Source organism: Tachyglossus aculeatus, chromosome 4, assembly GCF_015852505.1.
Source record: "Tachyglossus aculeatus isolate mTacAcu1 chromosome 4, mTacAcu1.pri, whole genome shotgun sequence".
NCBI classification, from domain to species: Eukaryota; Metazoa; Chordata; class Mammalia; order Monotremata; family Tachyglossidae; genus Tachyglossus; species Tachyglossus aculeatus.
The window spans coordinates 134,615,668-134,635,254 of record NC_052069.1 but is presented as its reverse complement, the minus strand read 5'-3'; the positions used below and the strand labels follow the sequence as shown (position 1 = coordinate 134,635,254).

General features: G+C 50.8%; 1 protein-coding gene and 1 non-coding gene across 2 annotated transcripts in view; one reads left to right on the top strand and one right to left on the bottom strand.

The window, feature by feature from the left end:
- The first annotated feature begins 2,915 nt into the window (after positions 1-2,915).
- Positions 2,916-19,587, top strand: part of SLC4A11 (solute carrier family 4 member 11) — a 67,074-nt gene continuing 50,402 nt past the window's right edge. Inside the window, exons 1-2 of the mRNA XM_038745018.1 lie at positions 2,916-3,164; positions 3,322-3,411. Of these exons, the coding sequence (XP_038600946.1) occupies positions 3,360-3,411 (52 nt within the window). The 5' untranslated portion in view covers positions 2,916-3,164; positions 3,322-3,359. The remainder of the gene's footprint in view (positions 3,165-3,321; positions 3,412-19,587) is intronic.
- On the bottom strand, positions 8,524-8,661 carry LOC119927482. Its single transcript, XR_005450481.1, has one exon. It is a non-coding gene; the product is annotated as a small nucleolar RNA SNORA7 (small nucleolar RNA).

The window sequence follows — 19,587 nt, the reverse complement described above, 5'->3', positions numbered from 1 at the left end:
TGCAGGGTTGGTTTGATGGCAGTCGGGAGGGGTCAGCGTGTCTCTTTCTCCCCTGCTTGATGGTGAGCTCCTTGAGGGCAGGGACCACCACTTCTGCATCTTCTTCAGTCAATCAATCAATCAATCAATCAGCAGGACGGGACCCTCCCGCGTCCATCCCATGGCTCCTAACTTGTACAGATTTATTACTCTATTTTACTTGTACAGAATTATTCTATTTATTTTATTTTGTTAATATGTTTTGTTTTGTTGTCTGTCTTCCCCTTCTAGACTGTGAACCCGCCGTTGGGTAGGGACCATCTCTATATGTTGCCAACTTGTACTTCCCAAGCACTTAGTATAGTGCTCTGCACACAGTGAGCGCTGTTGGGTAGGGACTGCCTCTATGTATTGCCAGCTTGTACTTTCCAAGCGCTTAGTACAGTGCTCTGCACACAGTAAGCACTCAGTAAATACGATTGATTGATTGATCAATCAATCAATCGTATTATTGGGGAAGCAGCATGGACTAGTGGATAGAGCCAGGCCCTGGGAGTCAGAAGGTCCTGGGTTCTAATTTCAGCTCTGCCACTTGTCTGCCGTGTGACCTCGGGCAAGTCGCTTCGTTTCTCTGTGCCTCAGTCACCTCATCTGTAAAATGGGGATTGAGACTGTGAGTCCCACAAGGGGCAGGGACTGTGTCCAACCCGATTTGCTTGTACCCACCCCAGCATTTAGTACAGTGCCTGGCATATAGTAAGTGCTTAACCAATACCCCAGTTATCATTATTATTGAATGCTTATCGTGTGCGGACCACTGTACTAAGCACTTCTTCTTTTCCTGTCCCAGGCCACAGGAGCACATGGATGGCTTGTTCACTGATGTATGGAGGGGGAGATGAGATGAGCAGGGAGGGCTCCATGGAAGAGGGGGGCTTTTAGGAGTGATTAGGAAAAGGATATCATCTGGTAGAGAAGAAGAGGGAGGGAGAGAACTCCAGGCTAGGGAGTGAGAGGTGGAGGATGGCATGTGAGGTGGGGAAATATTGAGTGGGAGGGGTGACCAGCATCAGCGGAGAAGCCGTATTGCCTAGTGGATAGAGCACACAGCAGGTCACTTCATTTCCTCTGTGCCTCAACTGCCTGTCTACTTGTTTTGTTTTGTTGTCTGTCTCCCCCTTCTAGACTGTGAGCCCGTTGGTGGGTAGAGATTGTCTCCAACTGTTGTGGAATTGTACTTTCCAAGTGCTTAGTACAGTGATCTGCACATGGTAAGTGATCAGTAAATATGATTGAATGAACGAATTCCCTCATCCATAAAATGGGGATGAAGACTGGGAGCCCCACGTGGGACAGGAACTGTGCCCAACCTGATCACCCCCGCGCTTAGAACAGTCCTGGCACATAATAGGCACTCCACAAATGCCATTTTAAAATCCTAAAAATCAGTGTCCCTCCTCTCTGCCTTTCCCCATCAGGAGCCTGGATGCAGGAGGTAGGCAGGGGAACAGAGCACTAGATTCTTCTCAGGCAGAAGGCACGAGCTACCCTCAGCCCAGGGGCCAGAAGCAGAGCCAGGGTTTGTGGCTTTGGGACCGAGAGCATCTCCCCAGCAACTTTTACTCTTATGTCGGCTATCTTGCTTAATTACAAGCTTTGGCGTAATCCCGCTCTATTGATTTATTTGATTAAACTAAGGCTTTGACCAACACGGTATCGTGTTCTCCGGTAGTTGTTTAGATCCGCGGAGCCTCAAACCAGTGGCTTGGGCTGCCAGGGGGAATGTGCACTTTCCTCCTCTGGTCTCTACGAGAACTTCCGTACTCCCAGCTGCAGGTTATGATAATACTCATGGTGTTTATTATTATTATTAATAATAATAATAGTCATGAAGCGCTTACTATGTGCCAAGTACTCTCTTAAGGGTGGGAATAGGTACAAGTTAATCAGGTGGGACACAGTTCCTGTTCCACAGGGGGCTCACATTCTTAATCCCCATTTTACGGATGAGGTGATGTCCAGAGAAGCAAAGCGACTTGCCCAAAGTCACACAGCAGACGTGCAGCGGAGCCGTGATTAGAACCCAGGTCCTTCTGACTCCCAGGACCGGGCTCTAGCCGTTAAGCCATACTGCTTCAACTGAAGAGTTTATTCAACTCTTACTTGCTGCGAGTTAAGCGCTGGAGTATATCAACCAGGTCGAACCCAGTCCCGGTCCCATGTGGGATTCACTTGGTAAGAGTGAGGGAGAAGGGGTGTTTTCTCCCCATTTGACAGAGGAGGAAAGTGAGGCACGGACCTGCCCAAGATCACCCAAGCAGGCGAGCGGCAGAGCCAGAATTAGAACCCAGGAGAGACCCAGCAGAGTCATGGGGAGCTGGGGTGGGGAGGGGTCAGGGCTGAGGGGAGATTTTGTAGACATCCCTCCTCCCAGCCCCACAGCTCTTATGTCCATAGCTGTTATTTATTTACTTCTGTTGATGTCTGCCTCCCCCTCTAGATCTTATGGTCTCGTTGGGGGCAGGGAACGTGTCTGTTCATTGTTGTATTGGACTCTCCCAAGCGCTTAGTCCAGTGCTTTGCACCCAGTAAGTGCTCAGTAAATATGATTGAATTGAATTGAAGATGAGGATACCGTGAAAGAGGATGGGGAGGGGGCAACTCTGAGCCACAGACCCCTCCTTTCCCTCCAGTCTTTGGGGTCCCCAAGCTGCAATGACCCGCAAACACATCCGCCCAAACACACCCACACAAACACACACAACACACGCCCAGTCCGCCGTCGTGCTAGAACAAGGCAGAGGGCCGGGGGAGGGAGCCAGGAGGCCAAGGGGATGGGGTTCGGAACCTTCCCCTGGCAGTTGTGTCTGTTGGAACCCAAGAGGCGACCTCCCCTCCATGGCCCCTGCTGGTCAATGCTGCCCATCCCGGGGCTGAACGGAGGACCACAGGAGAGCTTAACGCCAGGAACTCCATCTCCCCTTCTCCACAGGAAGGGGTCAGCCCCCCAAAAGTAGCTGGAACATCCCCCCATCCCCAGCGGGGTTGAGAGAGGAGATCCCAGAAAGCCCTGGCCATCGCTGAACTGGAGGGAGCGCTTTTCCCAGGGAAGCCGGGATCCCCGGCGGACAAGGAGGGCAAGACGCAGGCCAAACCCCGGCTCGGGGCCGGGGGTGGACTTGAAGGTGAGAAATGGGGATGGGGGCGGTGAGAACAGCGAGGGGGATCCAGTCTGGGGGAGGAGAAGGGATGAGGAGCCCAAGGGGAGAGAGCTGTGGGATGGGGGGCGGTGTCCGGTCACTGATCCTTGCCGTCACCGATGACCATCGCATCCCGTTTCAGAGACGCCCGCCTGCTCAGACCTCCAGCCGCCAGAGCCCATGCGATCAGCCCGACCCCAGCAGGAGCCCAGGACACAGCTGAAGCTGACCAGTGAGTAGCAATGCGCACACACCCCCATCCCCAGGCCCCAGCTCCATCTTCCAGAGGGCCAACAGAGGACACTGAGGTCAGAAAGACCCTGCATTGGTGGTGGGGGGAGACAGAGGGCTGAGGAAGGGATTTGAACCCCGGGAAAGACCAACATCCCCTCCCCAGGAGATCAGGGCTGGAAACTGAGGTGAGACAGGCCCTCCCAGCCTGGCAACTCACTCCTGAGACAACCGCCGCCACCTGCGGCCTAGGGGGACCCAACCAACCCTTAAGAGGAGCAGACAGTCTGATGGAAGAGACACACACGTACACACCCGTGTACACACACACACAAACACAGAGCGGAGTTGCCGGCAGAGGCTGGCAGAGAGAAGACCGTTTCATAGGCGGCGGGAGAAAACCATGGTCCTGGGAGCAGAAGAGGTGAGCAGAAGCACAGGAAAGGGCAGAAGTGTGGGTTTGCTTTTTGGAAGAGGCAGGTGCCCGGGAGACGGTCGGAGTCGGGCCAGGATGGAGTCGGGGGTAAAGGAAGGAGGGGTGCCTTCTGGATGAGAGAATGGCATCGTGCCAAGGAGGGGGGCAGAGGCTGGCGACAAGTTTGACCAGCCGGAGCGGAGAGCTGAGAGGATGGCAGTGGGGGTCGGAGGGAGGGAAGCACAGAGATGTTTGTTGGCATCAGTGGGCATCGCCTTCTTGTTCTGCCCTGGGCTGGGGCCCGGCGGGGCGGGCACAGGGAAAGTAGTCAAGCAGGAAGCAGCGAAGGGAGAGTCAGAGCCTGGGTATTCTGAGGAGCCAAGGGACTATCTGCCACCTGAGGGCAGGGGAACCCACCCTGGCATTCATTGGAATGGGGCACCCACCTGACTAGACTTCTGTCCACCCCTAGATCCAGGTAGTCAAAGACCATCCAAACCCATCCTCTCCATCCCCATCGATCATGTGGCCTTCTGGTTAGAGCCTAGACCTGGGAGACAGAAGGACCTGGGTTCTAATCCTGACCCCACCACTTGTCTGCTGTGTGAACTTGGACAGGTCACTTAACTTCTCTGTGGCTCAGTTACCTCATCTGTAAAATGGGGATCAAGACTGTGAGCCATCTGTGGGCTAGGGACTGCGTCCAACTCAATTACCTTGTAGTACAGTGCTTGGCACTTAGTAAGAACTTAACAAATGCCACAGTTATTATAATTATTTTATCATTCATTCATTCAATTGTATTTATTCATTCATTCATTCAATCGTATTTATTGAGCACTCACTGTGTGCAGAGCACTGTACTAAGCACTTGGGAAGTACAAGTTGGCAACATATACAGATGGTTCCTACCCAACAGCGGGCTCACACTTACTGTGTGAGAAGCACTTTACTAAGCACTTGGGAGAGTACAGTATAACAACAGACACATTCCTGTCCACAGTGAGCTCACAGTCTAGAGGGGAAGATATTAATATATATAATATATGTATATAATATATATATATAAATAAATTAAAAAATAACAGATAATAATAATGGCATTTATTGAGCGCTTACTATGTGCAAAGCACTGTTCTAAGCGCTGGGGAGATTACGAAGTGATCAGGTTGTCCCACGGGGGGGCTCACAGTCTTAATCCCCATTTTACAGATGAGGTAACTGAGGCCCAGAGAAGTGAAGTGACTTGCCCAAAGTCACCCAGCTGACAAGTGGGGAGCCGGGATTTGAACCCATGACCTCTGACTCCAAAGCCCGGGCTCTTTCCACTGAGCCACGCTGCTTCTCAGATATATACATATGTGCTGTGGGGATGGGAGGGAGGATGAATGAAGGGAGCAAGGGAGTATCGAGCACTTACTGTGTGCAGAGCACTATACTAAGCACTTGGGAGAATACAATACAATAGAGTTGGCAGATACACCCCCCTGCCCCTAATGAGCTTACAGTCTAGAGGAGGAGAAAGACATAAATAGAAATAAGTAATTTTTAAGAGGTAATTGAAAGACATGTACTTAAATTCCCTGTCCCATCTTGCTCCAGGCCCTTCCCCCAAGTCACCAGCCTTGCCACAGGCAGGAGTGGTCCCCAGGAGGGAAGGGGGCCGGTCCCGCTGCTCAAGCCCGCAGCCCCCCACGCCTCCCCCAGCCCCCGGCCCATTTCTGGGTCAAAGGGGCATCACCCGGGACACAGCGCTCAGGGTAAACACACCTGGCACGCAGGCTCCGGGGCCCGAAAGCTGATCCACCTCAGGCTCTGAGGAATTTGTCAGTGCCACCTGCCAACATGCCTGACTCCAACCACCCCTGCAGCCCAGGGCCGGGACGGCTGGGGAGGAAGAGCCGGCCTTCCTCCACCCCCCTGCCACACCACTCCGTTGAGCCAGAGTGCTCCTCCTTCCCTTCTACCTCCCCGTTCCCCTCCGAAGGGTTGAGTCGGGCATGAGGAGCCAGGCTGGGACAGTGTGGTCCTGCCAGTCAGTGCCCGGGTGAGCCTAAAAGGCGAGGCCAACGCCCAGCTGAGCAGAAACCCCGGGGAGGGAACTCCAGCTGAGGAGAACATGAGCGACTGAGGGGAAGAAGGTGAGGATGCCAGGAAATGGGTGGGAGCCGTTGGGTTCTTGGGGAAACAGCCCTCCCCTAGCCCCAGAGTAATAATTATAATAATAATTATGATACTTGTTAAGCGTTTATTATGCGCCAAGAACCGTTCTAAGAGCCAGGGTAGATACACACTAATCAGGTTGGACACAGTCCCTGTTCCACATGGGGCTCACAGTCTTCACTCCCGTTTTCCGGATGAGGTAACTGAGGGCTAGAGAAGTGAAGCGACTTGCCTCAGGTCACACGGCAGACAAGTGGAGGAGCCGGGATGAGAACTCAGGTCCTTCTGACCCCCTGGCCTGGGCTCTATCTGCTAGGCCTTGCTGCTTCTCCAGAAAACTCCGCCATGGCGATTGGCCTCAAACGGGGGCTCAGAGAGTCCCTCGAGAGGGTGTTGGCCATGCCCCAGGAACCCAGTTGTGGGAACTGGTTGGGGGCCCCCAGAATAGCAAGGTTGGGTGGCCCAGCGTCATGTTGGGGGAAACTGGGCCCATCGCTCCTTCCCTTAGGAGGCCAGACCAGCCACCCCTCGGGGAGAAGCAGGGGACTAGGGAGATGCCTAGCTCTCTTGGACAAAAGTTGATCGGATCCCCTCCCTTTCATGAGCAGCAGGGGAGGGGAAAGTGGTTCGATTCAGTTTGGGAGACTACCGTGACTCCCAAACCTTCTCTCCCCAGGCCCCCTGTGGCATTCCAGGCCGTTGGGAATGATGATGATGATGGTATTTGATAAGCTCTTACTATGAGCCAAGCACCGTTGTAAGCACTGGGGTAGATACAAGCTAATCAGGTTGGACACAGTCCCTGGCCCACATGGGGCTCAAACTCTTAATCCCCATTTTGCAGGTGAAGTAACTGAGTCCCAGAGAAGTGAAGTGATTTGCCCAAGGTCGCGCAGCAGACGAGGGGTGAAGCGGGATTAGAACTCAGGTCCTTCTGACTCCCAGGCTTTTGCTCTCACTGACTGGGTGCCACCTCTCACTGGTCAGCCTCGTCCCCCTCTCCACTACCCCTCTCCACTATCCTGGGGGAAGCAGCATGGCTCAGTGGAAAGAGCCCGGGCTTTGAAGTCAGAGGTCATGGGTTCAAATCCCGGCTCCGCCACTTGTCAGCTGTGTGACTTTGGGCAAGTCACTTATCTTCTCTGGGCCTCAGTTACCTCATCTGTAAAATGGGGATTAAGACTGGGAGCCCCCCGTGGGACAACCTGATCACCTTGTAAACTCCCCAGCGCTTAGAACAGTGCTTTGCACATAGTAAGTGCTTAATAAATGCCATTATTATTATTATTACCCCCCGGGCCTCTGGACTGGTTGGGCCTGCGGACCGGGCATGCCCCGACTCTGTCCTGGCACGCTGGTATCCATCTGCTCCAGGGCTGATCTCCTTTGGTCTCTGGCCAGACCCCCAGGAACCCGCCTCCAGAGCCAGGGTCCTGTATGGAAATTCCCAGGGGGTCCTCCTCTGAGGTCTCCCAGGATGGGATTCCCCAATGTCCCAAACCCCCAAGCCCCAACCTCTCAGCTTCTCTGGGCCTCGCTTTTCTCATCTGCAAAATAGGGGATTGATCCCTGCTTCCCCTCCCCTTTAATAATAACGATGTTATTACTGTTATGAATAATAGCATAACAATCACATAATATAATTAATTAATAATAACATAATAATCACATAACATTTGTTATGTGATGACTATGTATCGAGCACCATTCAAAGCAATGGGGTAGATACAAACTAATCAGGTTGGACACCGTCCCTGTCTCACGTGAGGCTTAAAGTCTTCATCCCCATTTTACAGATGAGAGAACTGAGGCACGGAGAGGTGAAGTGACTTGCCCAAGGTCTCACAGCTGACAAGTGGCGGAGCTGGGATTAGAACCCAGGTCTTTCTGCCTCTCAGGCCCTTGCTCTATCCATTATGTCAATCATATTTATTGAGCGCTTACTGAGGGCAGGGCACTGTACTAAGCACTTGGGAGAGTCTTGTCTTATGCTGTCAAGTCACCTACTCCAGGAGGCCTTCCCAGACTGAGCCCCTTCCTTCCTCTCCCCCTCGTCCCCCTCTCCATTCCCCCGCATCTTACCTCCTTCCCTTCCCCACAGCACCTGTATATATGTATATATGTTTGTACATATTTCTTACTCTATTTATTTATTTTACTTGTACATATCTATTCTATTTATTTTATTTTGTTAGTATGTTTGGTTTTGTTCTCTGTCTCCCCCTTTTAGACTGTGAGCCCACTGTTGGGTAGGGACTGTCTCTATATGTTGCCAACTGGTACTTCCCAAGCGCTTAGTACAGTGCTCTGCACACAGTAAGCGCTCAATAAATATGATTGATGATGATAATGATGATGGACACATCTCTCCAGAACACCCAATCTCCATCTGCAATCATTCTGATAGTGGATCCATAGAGTTTTCTTGGGAAAAATATGGAAACGGTTTACCGTTGCCTCCTTCCGCACAGTAAACCAGAATCTCTGCCCTCGACTCTCTCCCACGTCGCTGCTGCCCAGCACGGGTGAGTTTTGACTTGCAGCCGATTGTCTTTCACTTGCCAGCCACTGGCCAAGCTAGGAATGGAGTGGGTATTCCTCGGCTTGACTCTCCCTCCCTTAGTCAAGACTGGAAGAGTATTGGAAACTCTCCAGGTGCGACCTTGAGAGGGGCTTGGGAGAGTACAACACAACAATATAACAGACACATTCCCTGCCCACAACAAGCTTATAGAGGAGGAGACAGACATTAGTACAAATCGATAAATTACGGATTTGTACATAAGTGTTGTGGGGCTGGGCGATGCAGAAGGGAGTAGGAAAAGAGGAATTGAGGGGCTTAGTCCGGGAAGACCTCTTGGAGGAGATGTGCCTTCGATAAGGCTTTGAAGGTGGGGGAGAGTCAGATATGAAAAGGGAGGGCATTCCAGGGCAGAGGCAGGATGTGGGCGAGAAGCTGGCAGCGAGATAGATAAGATCTAAGTTCGGTGAATAGTTTGGCATTAGAGAAGCAAAGCGTGCGGGCTGGGTTGTAGCAGGAGAGTAATAATGTGAGGTAAGAGGGGACAAGGTGATTGACTGCTTTAAAGCCAACGGTAAGGACTTTCTATTTGATGTGGAGGTGGATGGGCAACCGCTGGAGGTTATTGATTGGTGGGGAAACATGTACTGAACGTTTTTAGAAAAATGATCCAGGCAGCAGTCAAGTGTGGACTGGAGTGGGGATAGACAGGAGGCAGGGAGGTCATTCAGGAGGATGATATGGTAATCAAGCTGGGCTAGGACTGTGAACCCCATGCAGGACACAGACTGTGTCTGATCATATCACGTTGATCACAGTGCTTGGCACATAGTAAGTGATTCATTAATACCACAGTTATTAATGTGAATTAGAACAGTTATTATTTCTGGCAAACCCAGAGGAGCAGGCCTCAGCAGGCAAAGCTGCAGAGCACCCCAGAGCACCACACCGTTCCGCTCACCAGATCAATCAGTCAGTATTGTCTATAGCTTACTATGTGCGGAGAATTGTACTAAATGCTTGGGAGAGTATAATACAATAGAGTGGGTGGACATGATCCCTACCCTCAAGGGACGTACTACCTATAGTCTAGAGGGAGAGGCAGACATTAATTATAGATAAATACATTATAGATAAGGGAAGTAGGTTTTCTGTTTCCACGGCTTTAGTTACCACCCCTACAGGGATGATTCCCAAGTCAAGCACTCCAGTCCTGATCTCTCCCCTTCCCTGCAGTCTCGTATTTCCTCCTACCTTCAGGACACCTCTGCTTGGATGTCCTGTGGACACCTCTTCCCACCCAAATCCTGCCATCCTCCATCTTTCCCATCCACTGTAGAGAACTCCACTATCCTCCCTGCCTCAGAAGCCTATAACCTTGGCATTAACCTCGACTCATCTCTCTCCCATTCAACCCACACACTGTTTGTCACCAAATCCTGTCGGTTCTACCTTCGCAACATGGCTAAAATCCACTCTTTCTTCTCCATCCAAACTGCTCCCATCTATTCTTCATCTCCACTTTACAGATGAGGTAACTGAGGCACACTAACACTCTCCTACCTTCAAAGTCTTATTAAAATCACATCTCCTCTGAGAGGCCTTCCCTGACTAAGCCCTCGTTTTCACTACTCCCTCTCCCTTCTGCACCATCTCTGCACTTGTACCCTTTATTCATCCCACCCTCAGCCCCACAGCATTTAGATGTGGATCCGTAATTTATTTTATTGTCTGTCTCCCCCTCCAGACTATAAGATCATTGTGGACAGGAAACCTGTCTACCAACTCTGTTACAATTTACTCTCCCAAGCTTAACAAATATGACTGTTTGATTATCATATCCCTCCTTGATACTCCATCAGCCCCCTTGCTGACCTCCCTGCCTCCTGTCTCTCCCCTCTCCAATCCACACTTCACTCTGTTGCCCAGATTATTTTTCTAAAAAAAAACCATTCAGTTCATATCTCTCCACTCCTCAAGAACCACCAGTGGTTGCCCATCCACCTCTGCATCCCACAGAAACTCCTTACCATTGGCTTTAAAGCACTCAATCAGCTCTCCCCTGCTATCTTACCTCACTGATTTTCTACTACTACTACTACTACTACTAATACTACTACTACTACTACTAAGAATAATAATAATAATAATGGCATTTATTTAGCACTTACTATGTGCAAAGCACTGTTCCCACACACTTCACTCCTCTAACACCACCCTACTTTCGATCTCATCTGTCTCGCTACCAACCCCTTCCCCGTCTCTGGCCTGGAATTCCCCGAATCAGCCTCCTCAACAATCTGGCTCTGCCTCCTGTCTCTCCCCTCCCCAGTCCATACTCCTCTCTGCTGCCCAGATAATGTTTTTAGAGAAAATCGTTCAATCCCTGTCTCCCCACTCCTCTAGCACCTCCAGTGGGTGCCTATCCACCTCCCCAACAAACAGACATTCCTTACAATCAGCTTTAAGGCATTTCATGAAATATCTCCTCCTACCTCACCTCCGTGATTTCCTACTATACTAAAATCACATCTCCTCCAAGCGGCCTTCCCCCATGAACCCCTCATTTCCCCTACTCCCCTCTCCCTTCTATGTCACCTCTTCACTTTCATTCATTCATTCAATCGTATTTATTGAACGCTTACTATGTGCACAGCACCGTACTAAGCGCTTGGGAGAGTACAATACAACAATGAATAGACACATTCCCTGCCCACAATGAGCTCACAGTCTAGAAGGGGAGACGGACATGAATATAACGTCTTGGATCTGTGTGCTTGAGTTCTTGTTAGTCACCCTACCCTCAGCCATACAGAATTTATGTACATATCCCCTCTAGACTGTAAGCTCTTTATGGGCAGGGAACGTGTCCATCAACTCTTTTAATTATGGTATTTGTTACTATGTTCTAAGCACTGGGTTAGATACAAGATAATCGGGTTGGACATAGTCCCACGTAGGGCTCACAGTCTTAACTGCCATTTTACAGAGGAGGGAACTGAGGCACAGAGAAGTTTAAGTGACTTGCCCAAGGTCACACAGCAGACAAGTGCCCAAACTCTTAGTACAGTGCTCTGCACACAGTGCTCAATAAATGCCATTAAAAAAGACCATCACTCTCCCCATCTTCAAAGCCTTATTAAAAATCACATCTCCTCCAAGAAGCCTCCATGACTAAGTCCTCATCTCTCCCCCCTCTCCCCCATCCCTTCTGTGTCCTCTATGCACTTGTGTCTGTACCCCTTAAGGAATTTGCTATTTACCACACCTCCACAACAGTTGTGGGGTAATTTATTTCATTATTTAGAGTAATATCTATCTCCACCTCTAGTCTGTAAACTCCTGGTGGGCAGGGAACATGTCTACCAACTGTATTGTACCCTCCCAAGTGCTTACTACAGCATTCTGCACATCGTAAGTGCTCAATAAGTGCCACTGAAGGATTGATTGACATGGCCATAAGTGCTGTGGGGCTGGGGGTGGAGGTATGATTTCAGTAGGACTTTGAAGATGGAGAGAGGGATGGTCTAAAAGCAGCATAGCATAGTGGATAGAGCATAGGCTTGGGAGTCAGAAGTCATGGGTTCTAATCCCAGCTCTTCCACTTGTCTGCTGTGTGACCTTAGGCCAGCCCCTTCACTTCTCTGTGCCTCAGTTACCTCATCTATGAAATGGGGACTGAGACTGTGAGCCCCACGTGGGACAGGGACTGTGTCCAACCCAATTTGCTTGTGTCCACCCCAGCGCTTAGTACAGTGACTGGCACATGATAAGTGCTTAAGAAATGTCATTATTGTTATTATGGTCTTGGGGACCTGAAGAGGTGGGGAGTTTCAGGTTCAACCTTATTTACTGAGCTCTTACTGTGTGCAAAACACTGTTCTAAACGCTTGGGAGAGTACAGTATAGCTTGGGAGAGTACAGGTTCGAGGGAGGATATGGGTGAGAGGTGAGCCGTGAGAGAGCAACAGAAGCAGTGTGGCCTAGTGCGAGTCAGAGGACCTGGGCACTCATCCTGGCTCTGCCACTTGTCTGCTGTGTGACCTTGGGCAAGTCAATTCACTTCTCCGGGCCTCAGTTCCCTCGTCTGTAAAATGGGGATGAAGACGGTGAGCCTCAGGAGAGACAGGGACGGCATCCAACTTTCAATCTTCTAGCTTGTACCTACCCCAGTGCTGAATTCAGTGCCCGGCAAATAATAAGTGCTTAACAGGTGCCATAAAGAAGTGCCAGTGAATGGGTTCGCATTAGAGGAGCGAAGTGTGGGTTGGGTTGTGCTGCGAAAGGCATGGTCAGGTAGAAGGGGGTGAGCTGATTGTGTGATTCCCCCTCTCCTCTCCCCCAGGAAGCCTGGGTCAGTACTTGAGCTCGTTGTGAGCAAGGAATGTGCCTGTTTACTGTTGTATTGTCCTCCCCCAAATGCTTAGTGCAGTGCTCTGCACACAGGAAGCGCTCAGTAAATTATAGAATGAATGAACGAGCATAGCAGCCCGACTTCAGCATTTCAAACTGTCCCCACCCCCAGCCCGGACCCATTGACCCTCTGTTGGGGGGCCCAGGGGCCAGGCTGACAGACTCTTAGCTCATTGTGGCCGGGAATTTGTCTGTTTATTGCTGCATTGTACTCTCCCAAGTGCTCTGCACACAATAAGTGCTCAATAAATACACTCCAACGGATGAAGGTGGCATAGACACCCACCCGTTAGGCGGCCTCTGGACACAGTGTTCCCAGCCCCGGCCCAATCCTGCCGCTCCATCAGCACCATCCTGCTGACTGCTGATGGATGGTGTAAACCCTGATGCCCCAAGGACTGGGCAGATCCCAAAGTATCCGTGTTCCGGGTTGTTGGGGGCTGCACAGGGGGAGACCGTCATTCCCGAGGAATGCGTGTGACGGAGGCACGGAAGAGGATGCCGGACACGAGCATCAGCTCGGAAGGCCTGGTGCCCGAGCGGGGCCAGGAGGGAGAGGAAACAGGGCCGGGGGATGTTTTCCTGAGTGTGAGTCTCTCAGATGGCCCATTTTCCCGCCCCCGCCCTGAGCCACTCGGCCGGACGGACGGCAGGACCGAGAAAGCATCCACTGTGGTCAGAATCCCGGGCTGAGCATCAGGAGAGGGACGAGGGGAGCGGGAGATACAGTCCAGGCCCATGAGGGGCTGCTGAGATTACAGAGATAATAATAATAATAATAATAATGGCATTTGTTAAGTGCTTACTATGTGCAAAACACTGTTCTAAGCGCTGGGGAGGATACAAGGTGATCAGGTTGTTCTGCGTGGGGCTCACAGTCTTAATCCCCATTTTACAGATGAGGTAACCGAGGCACAGAGAAGTGAAGTGATTTGCCCAAAGTCACACAGCTGACAATTGGCGGAGCTGGGATTTGAACTCATGACCTCTGATTCCCAAGCCCGTGTTCTTTCCACTGAGCCATGCTGCTTCTCACTGAGCCACACTGCTTCTCATTAGATGACAGGAAGATGCACACACACACACAATCCATCCATCCATCCATCCATCCATTGAATTTACTGAGTGCTTACAGGGTGCAGAGCTCTGTACTAAGCACTTGGGAGAGCACAGTACAACAGAGTTGGTTTTCATTCATTCATTCAGTTCATTCAATCGTATTAATTGAGCGCTTAAGTCATTCATTCAGTCATGTTTATTGAGTGCTTATGTGTGCAGAGTACTGTACTGGGTGCTTAGAAAGTACAATTCAGCAACAAAGAGAGACAATCACTGCTCACAATGGGCTCATGGATGCATGGATGCTCTACTAAGCGTTTGGGAGAGTACAACAGAGTTGGTATTCGTTCAATCATTCAGTTCATTCAGTTGTGTTTATTGAGCACTTACTGGCAGCAGAGCATTGTAGTAAATGCTTGGGAGAGTGCAATACAACACATTTGGTATTCGTTCATTCATTCAGTTCATTCAGTTGTATTTATTGAGCGCTTACTGTGTACCAAAGATTGTACTAAGTGCGTGGGAGAATACAATATAGCAATAAACAGACACATTCCCTGCCCACAACAAATTTACAGTCCAGAGGGGGAGACAGACATTAGTAGAAATCAATAAATGATAGATTTGGACATAAGAGATGTGAGGCTAGGAGGAGGGGATGAATAAAGGGAGCAATTTAGGGTGACACACAAGGGAGTGGGAGAAGAAGAAGGGAGGGTTTAGTCAAGGAAGGCCTCTTGGAGAAGTTAGAACACAAATACACACACACAGACACAAACACACACACATAATAATAATAATAATAATTTGTTAAGCACTTACTATGAGCCAAGCACTGTTCTAAGCACTGGGGTAGATACAAGGTAATCAAGTTGTCCCACGTGGGGCTCACAATCTTAATCCCCATTTTACAGATGAGGTAACTGAGGCACAGAGAAGTTAAGTGACTTGCCCAAATCAATCAATCGTATTCATTGAGCGCTTACTGTGTGCAGAGCACTGTACTAAACACTTGGGAAGTACAAGTTGGCAACATATAGAGACAGTCCCTACCCAACAGTGGGCTCACAGTCTAAAAGTCACACAGCTGACAAGTGGCGGAGCTGGGATTAGAACTCTTGACCTCTGACTCCCAAGCCCGGGCTCTTTCCACTAAGCCATGCTACTTCTCACACTCACACACGCTACTTCTCACACACACACGCGCGTGCGTGCATGCACGCACACCCACATGAGCAGAGGGAGGATAAAAAAAAATAATAATAATGGTACTTGTTAATCATCATCATCATCATCAATCGTATTTATTGAGCGCTTACTGTGTGCAGAGCACTGTACTAAGCGCTTGGGAAGCACAAGTTGGCAAAATATAGAGACAGTCCCTACCCAACAGTGGGCTCACAGTCTTTCTATGTGCCAAGCACTGTTCTAAACACTGGGGTAGATACGAGTTAATCAGATTGGACACAGTCCCCGTCCCACATTGGGCTCCCCCTCAATCCCCCTGTTTTACAGATGAGGTAACTGAGGCACAGAGAAGTTGCACCCGGCTCCTTCCCTGCTCTCCCCCAACACCCCACCCCATCACTGAGGGACTCAATCAATCAATCGTATTTATTGAGCGCTTACTGTGTGCAGAGCACTGTACTAAGCGCTTGGGAAGTCCAAGTTGGCAACATATAGAGACAGTCCCTACCCAACAGTGGGCTCACAGTCTAAAAGGGGGAGACAGAGAACAAAACCAAACATACTAACAAAATAAAATAAATAGAATAGATATGTACAAGTAAAATAGAGTAATAAATATGTACAAGCATATATACAGGTGCCGTGGGGAAGGGAAGGAGGTAAGATGGGGGGGATGGAGAGGGGGACGAGGGGGAGAGGAAGGAAGGGGCTCAGTCTGGGAAGGCCTCCTGGAGGAGGTGAGCTCTCAGTAGGGCCTTGAAGGGAGGAAGAGAGCTAGGAAGAGAGGGACTTGGAAGGGACAGGCTGGTGAGCTAGTTGGCCGGAGAGTTAATGGCCCAGGAGCCTGCCGGCCACCTGGCCTTACGCAGACAGAAGAGCCGAAGGCGCGTTTGGGGCTTAGCTGGGCTTTTGCTGTGCTCGAGGCACATTGCTAGCGCAAACAGGAATCAGATGGCGGATGGGTTCTCAGGAAGCTGCTGTGGTCCACGGTGGCATTTCCTTCTTCTCCCCCTGCCGCCAGGGCAGCTGGGGCTTGGAGGCCACCTCGGGCCCCGGGGCAGGCGGACGTGGCCGGGCCTGCCCTGGGGCCGGCGTGAGCAGCAGATCACTAACAATTAAATCTGCCTTTGGCCCCTGAACAACAGAAAGCGGAAGCTCGTCCCCTAGACCATAAGCTCATCCTCTAATAATAATGATTATGGTAGTTGTTAAGTGCCAGGTGCAAAGCACTGTTCTAAGCACTAGGGTAGATTTAAGATAGTCATTCATTCAATCGTATTTATTGAGCACTTATGGTGTGCAGAGCATGGGGCTCACACTCTCAATCCCCATTTTACAGATGAGGTAACTGAGTCCCAGAGAAGTGAAGTGCCTTGCCCAAAGTCACACAGCAGACATGTGGCAGAGGCGGGATTGGAACCCATGACCTCCTGACTCCCGGGCCCGTGCTCTATCCACTAAGCCATGCTACTTCTCTAGGCCATAAACCTGTCCGCTAGACCCTAAGCGTGTCCTCAAGACCGTAAACTCATCTTCTAGACCTTAAACTTGTCCTCAAAAACCGTATGCTCGTCTCCTAGACTGTAACCTTAGTGTGGGCCAGGAATGTGACTGTTGTACTGAGCTCTCCCAGGTGCTCAGTACAGTGCTCTGCACCCAATAAGTGCTCAATAAATACGATTCATTGATTGAATCTAGGGAAAGGGAAGAGACAACCTGCCTCCATCTCCCTAACTAGCCCAGTCTACCAGGAGACACTTCCAATTACCAGTTGGGGCCAGAACCCACGGGAGGGGTCCTGACCTTTGACCTCTCCCCTATCCCCCTCCTCTTCCATGGAAGGACAAGAAGGTTCACACTCACTACGGCAAGGGCTGGGGCTGGACCAGAGTGGCGGCCAGGGACTCTGAGGGTGAATCCTGGCACGGTCTCCAACCGGCTGTGTGACACTGGGGATTTTCATCTCTCCTCCCTGGGCTGGTATTCGGCTCTGGACTTGGGTGGAGCAAAGGGGCAAGACTCACAGTGCTCAGAGCACCCTCCCCACCCCAGGGAGGGCTTAGTGTAGGAGTTAAGCTGCTGCCCGCCCGGTTGGGCCGAGGTGTCCCGTCTCTCCCCGCTCGGCAGGCCGGCTGGGCTGGGGGGAACCGATGGGGGGCCCTCGGCTCCGGTGGCCTCCCCGCCGACATGGTGGCGAGGGTGGCACCACCACTTCTGCGTGCTGTGCCTTGATTGCCCCAACACCACGGGTCCCTCAGAGCCCGGCAGCACCCGAATGCCCAACCCTCTGACCTCGGCAGGTCCAAGAACTAACCCCGCCTGTGCCGGTCTCCTCCTCCTCCTCCTCTAGCCCGCTGTGGACTGTGGAAACTGGGGGCTCGGCCCCCCACTTAGCCAGTCCTTCTTCCCCTCCAGGAAGATGCCAATCTCTCCAAGGCTGTGTGGCACCGGCACCTGTCCCCTCCATCAGACTGTCAGCCCCTGGAGGGCAAGAGCTGACCCTTCTCGCTCTGCCCCTCACCCTCCCACCCATTCCAAGTATTGAGAGGGGGGAAGGACGCCCCTCTCAGCACCCAGAAAAACATGTGTGTCCGGGGGGTTTCTGTCTATCTGTCTGTTGTCTGTCTGTCTCACCTCCCCCTTCAGAATGGCAGCTGCCTGAGGGCAGCAATGATCTTTCCTCTTCCTCCCTCTGTCCCTCCACTCTGTGTGAACACTAGAGTTTGGGGCCGACTGATGGTTCTGCCCATGCCAGGGTGAGGAGGAAGAGGACAGGATGAGGAAGGTGGGGTGAGGAGGCCAGGGGTGAGGATTTGTACTTCCCAAGTGCTTAGTACAGTGCTCTGCACATAGTAAGCGCTCAATAAATACGATTGATGAGGAAGACCAGGTGAGGAAGATGGGCTACGGAAGGAGGGGTGAGGAGGAGAATAGAGTGAGAAGGAGGGTGATTTTTGTATTCTCCCAAGTGCTTAGCACAGTCTTCTGCACACAGTAAGCGCTCAATAAATACAAATCGAATCAATGAATGAGCACCAGAGTTCAGGGAGGCCTTACCGTACTACTTATGCTGCTCTGGGGTGAGAAGGGAGTGGTGAGGAGGAGGATGGGGTGAGGAGGAGGATCAATCAATCAATCAATCGTATTTATTGAGCACTTACTGTGTGCAGAGCACTGTACTAAGCGCTTGGTAAGTACCAGTTGGCAACATCTAGAGACAGTCCTTACCCAACAGTGGGCTCACAGTCTAGAAGGGGGAGACAGACAACAAAACACATTAACAAAATAAAAGAAATAGAATAAATATGTACAAATAAATAGAGTAATAAATCTGTACAAACATATATACATACATACAGGTGCTGTGGGGAGGGGAAGGAGGTAAGGCGGGGGGGGATCAATCAATCAATCAATCGTATTTATTGAACGCTTACTGTGTGCAGAGCACTGTACTAAGCGCTTGGGAAGTCCAAGTTGGCAACATCGAGAGACAGTCCCTACCCAGCAGTGGGCTCACAGTCTAGAAGGGTGAGACAGACAACAAAACATATTAACAAAATAAAATAAATAGAATAAATATGGATTTTGTACTCCCCCAAGAGCTTAGCACAGTGCTCTGCACACGGTAAATCAATAAATACAGTAGTATTTGAATGAGTACCAGGATTTGGGGGGGCCCGATGGACCTCTCCGGGGTGAGGAGGAGAAGGATGGGGTGAAGAAGGTGGGGTGAGGAGGAGGATGGGGTGAGGAGGAGGATGGGGTGAGGAGGAGGATGGATTTTGTACTCCCCCAAGAGCTTAGCACAGTGCTCTGCACACAGTAAATCAATAAATACAGTAGTATTTGAATGAGTACCAGGATTTGGGGTGGCTCGATGGACCTCTCCGGGAGGAGGAGGATGGGGTGAAGAAGGTGGGGTGAGGAAGAGGATGGGGTGAGGAAGATGGGCCACAGAGGATGGGGTGAGGAGGAGGGTGGATTTTGTACTCCCCCAAGCACTTAGTCCACTGCTCGGCAACTGTAAGTGCTCAATACAGAGTGCCTCCAATACAGAGTAATAATAATGAGCAATACAGAGGAGCAGCATGGCATAGTATATAGAGTCCAAGCCTGGGAGTCTGCAGGTGATGGGTTCTAATCCCGGCTCCGCCGCTTGTCTACTGTGTGACCTTGGGCAAGCTGCTTTGCTTCCCTGGGCCTCAGTTCCCTCATCTGTAAACTGGGGATTGAGACTGCGAGCCCCATGTGGGACAGGGACTGTGTCCAACCCGATTTAATTGTGCCTATCCCAGCACTTAGTACAGTGCCCGCACATAGTAAGCTCTTAACAAATACCATCATTATTAAGAGAAGCAGAGTTGCTTAATGGAAGGAGCCCGGGATTGGGAGTCAGAGGCCGTGGTTTCTAATACCAG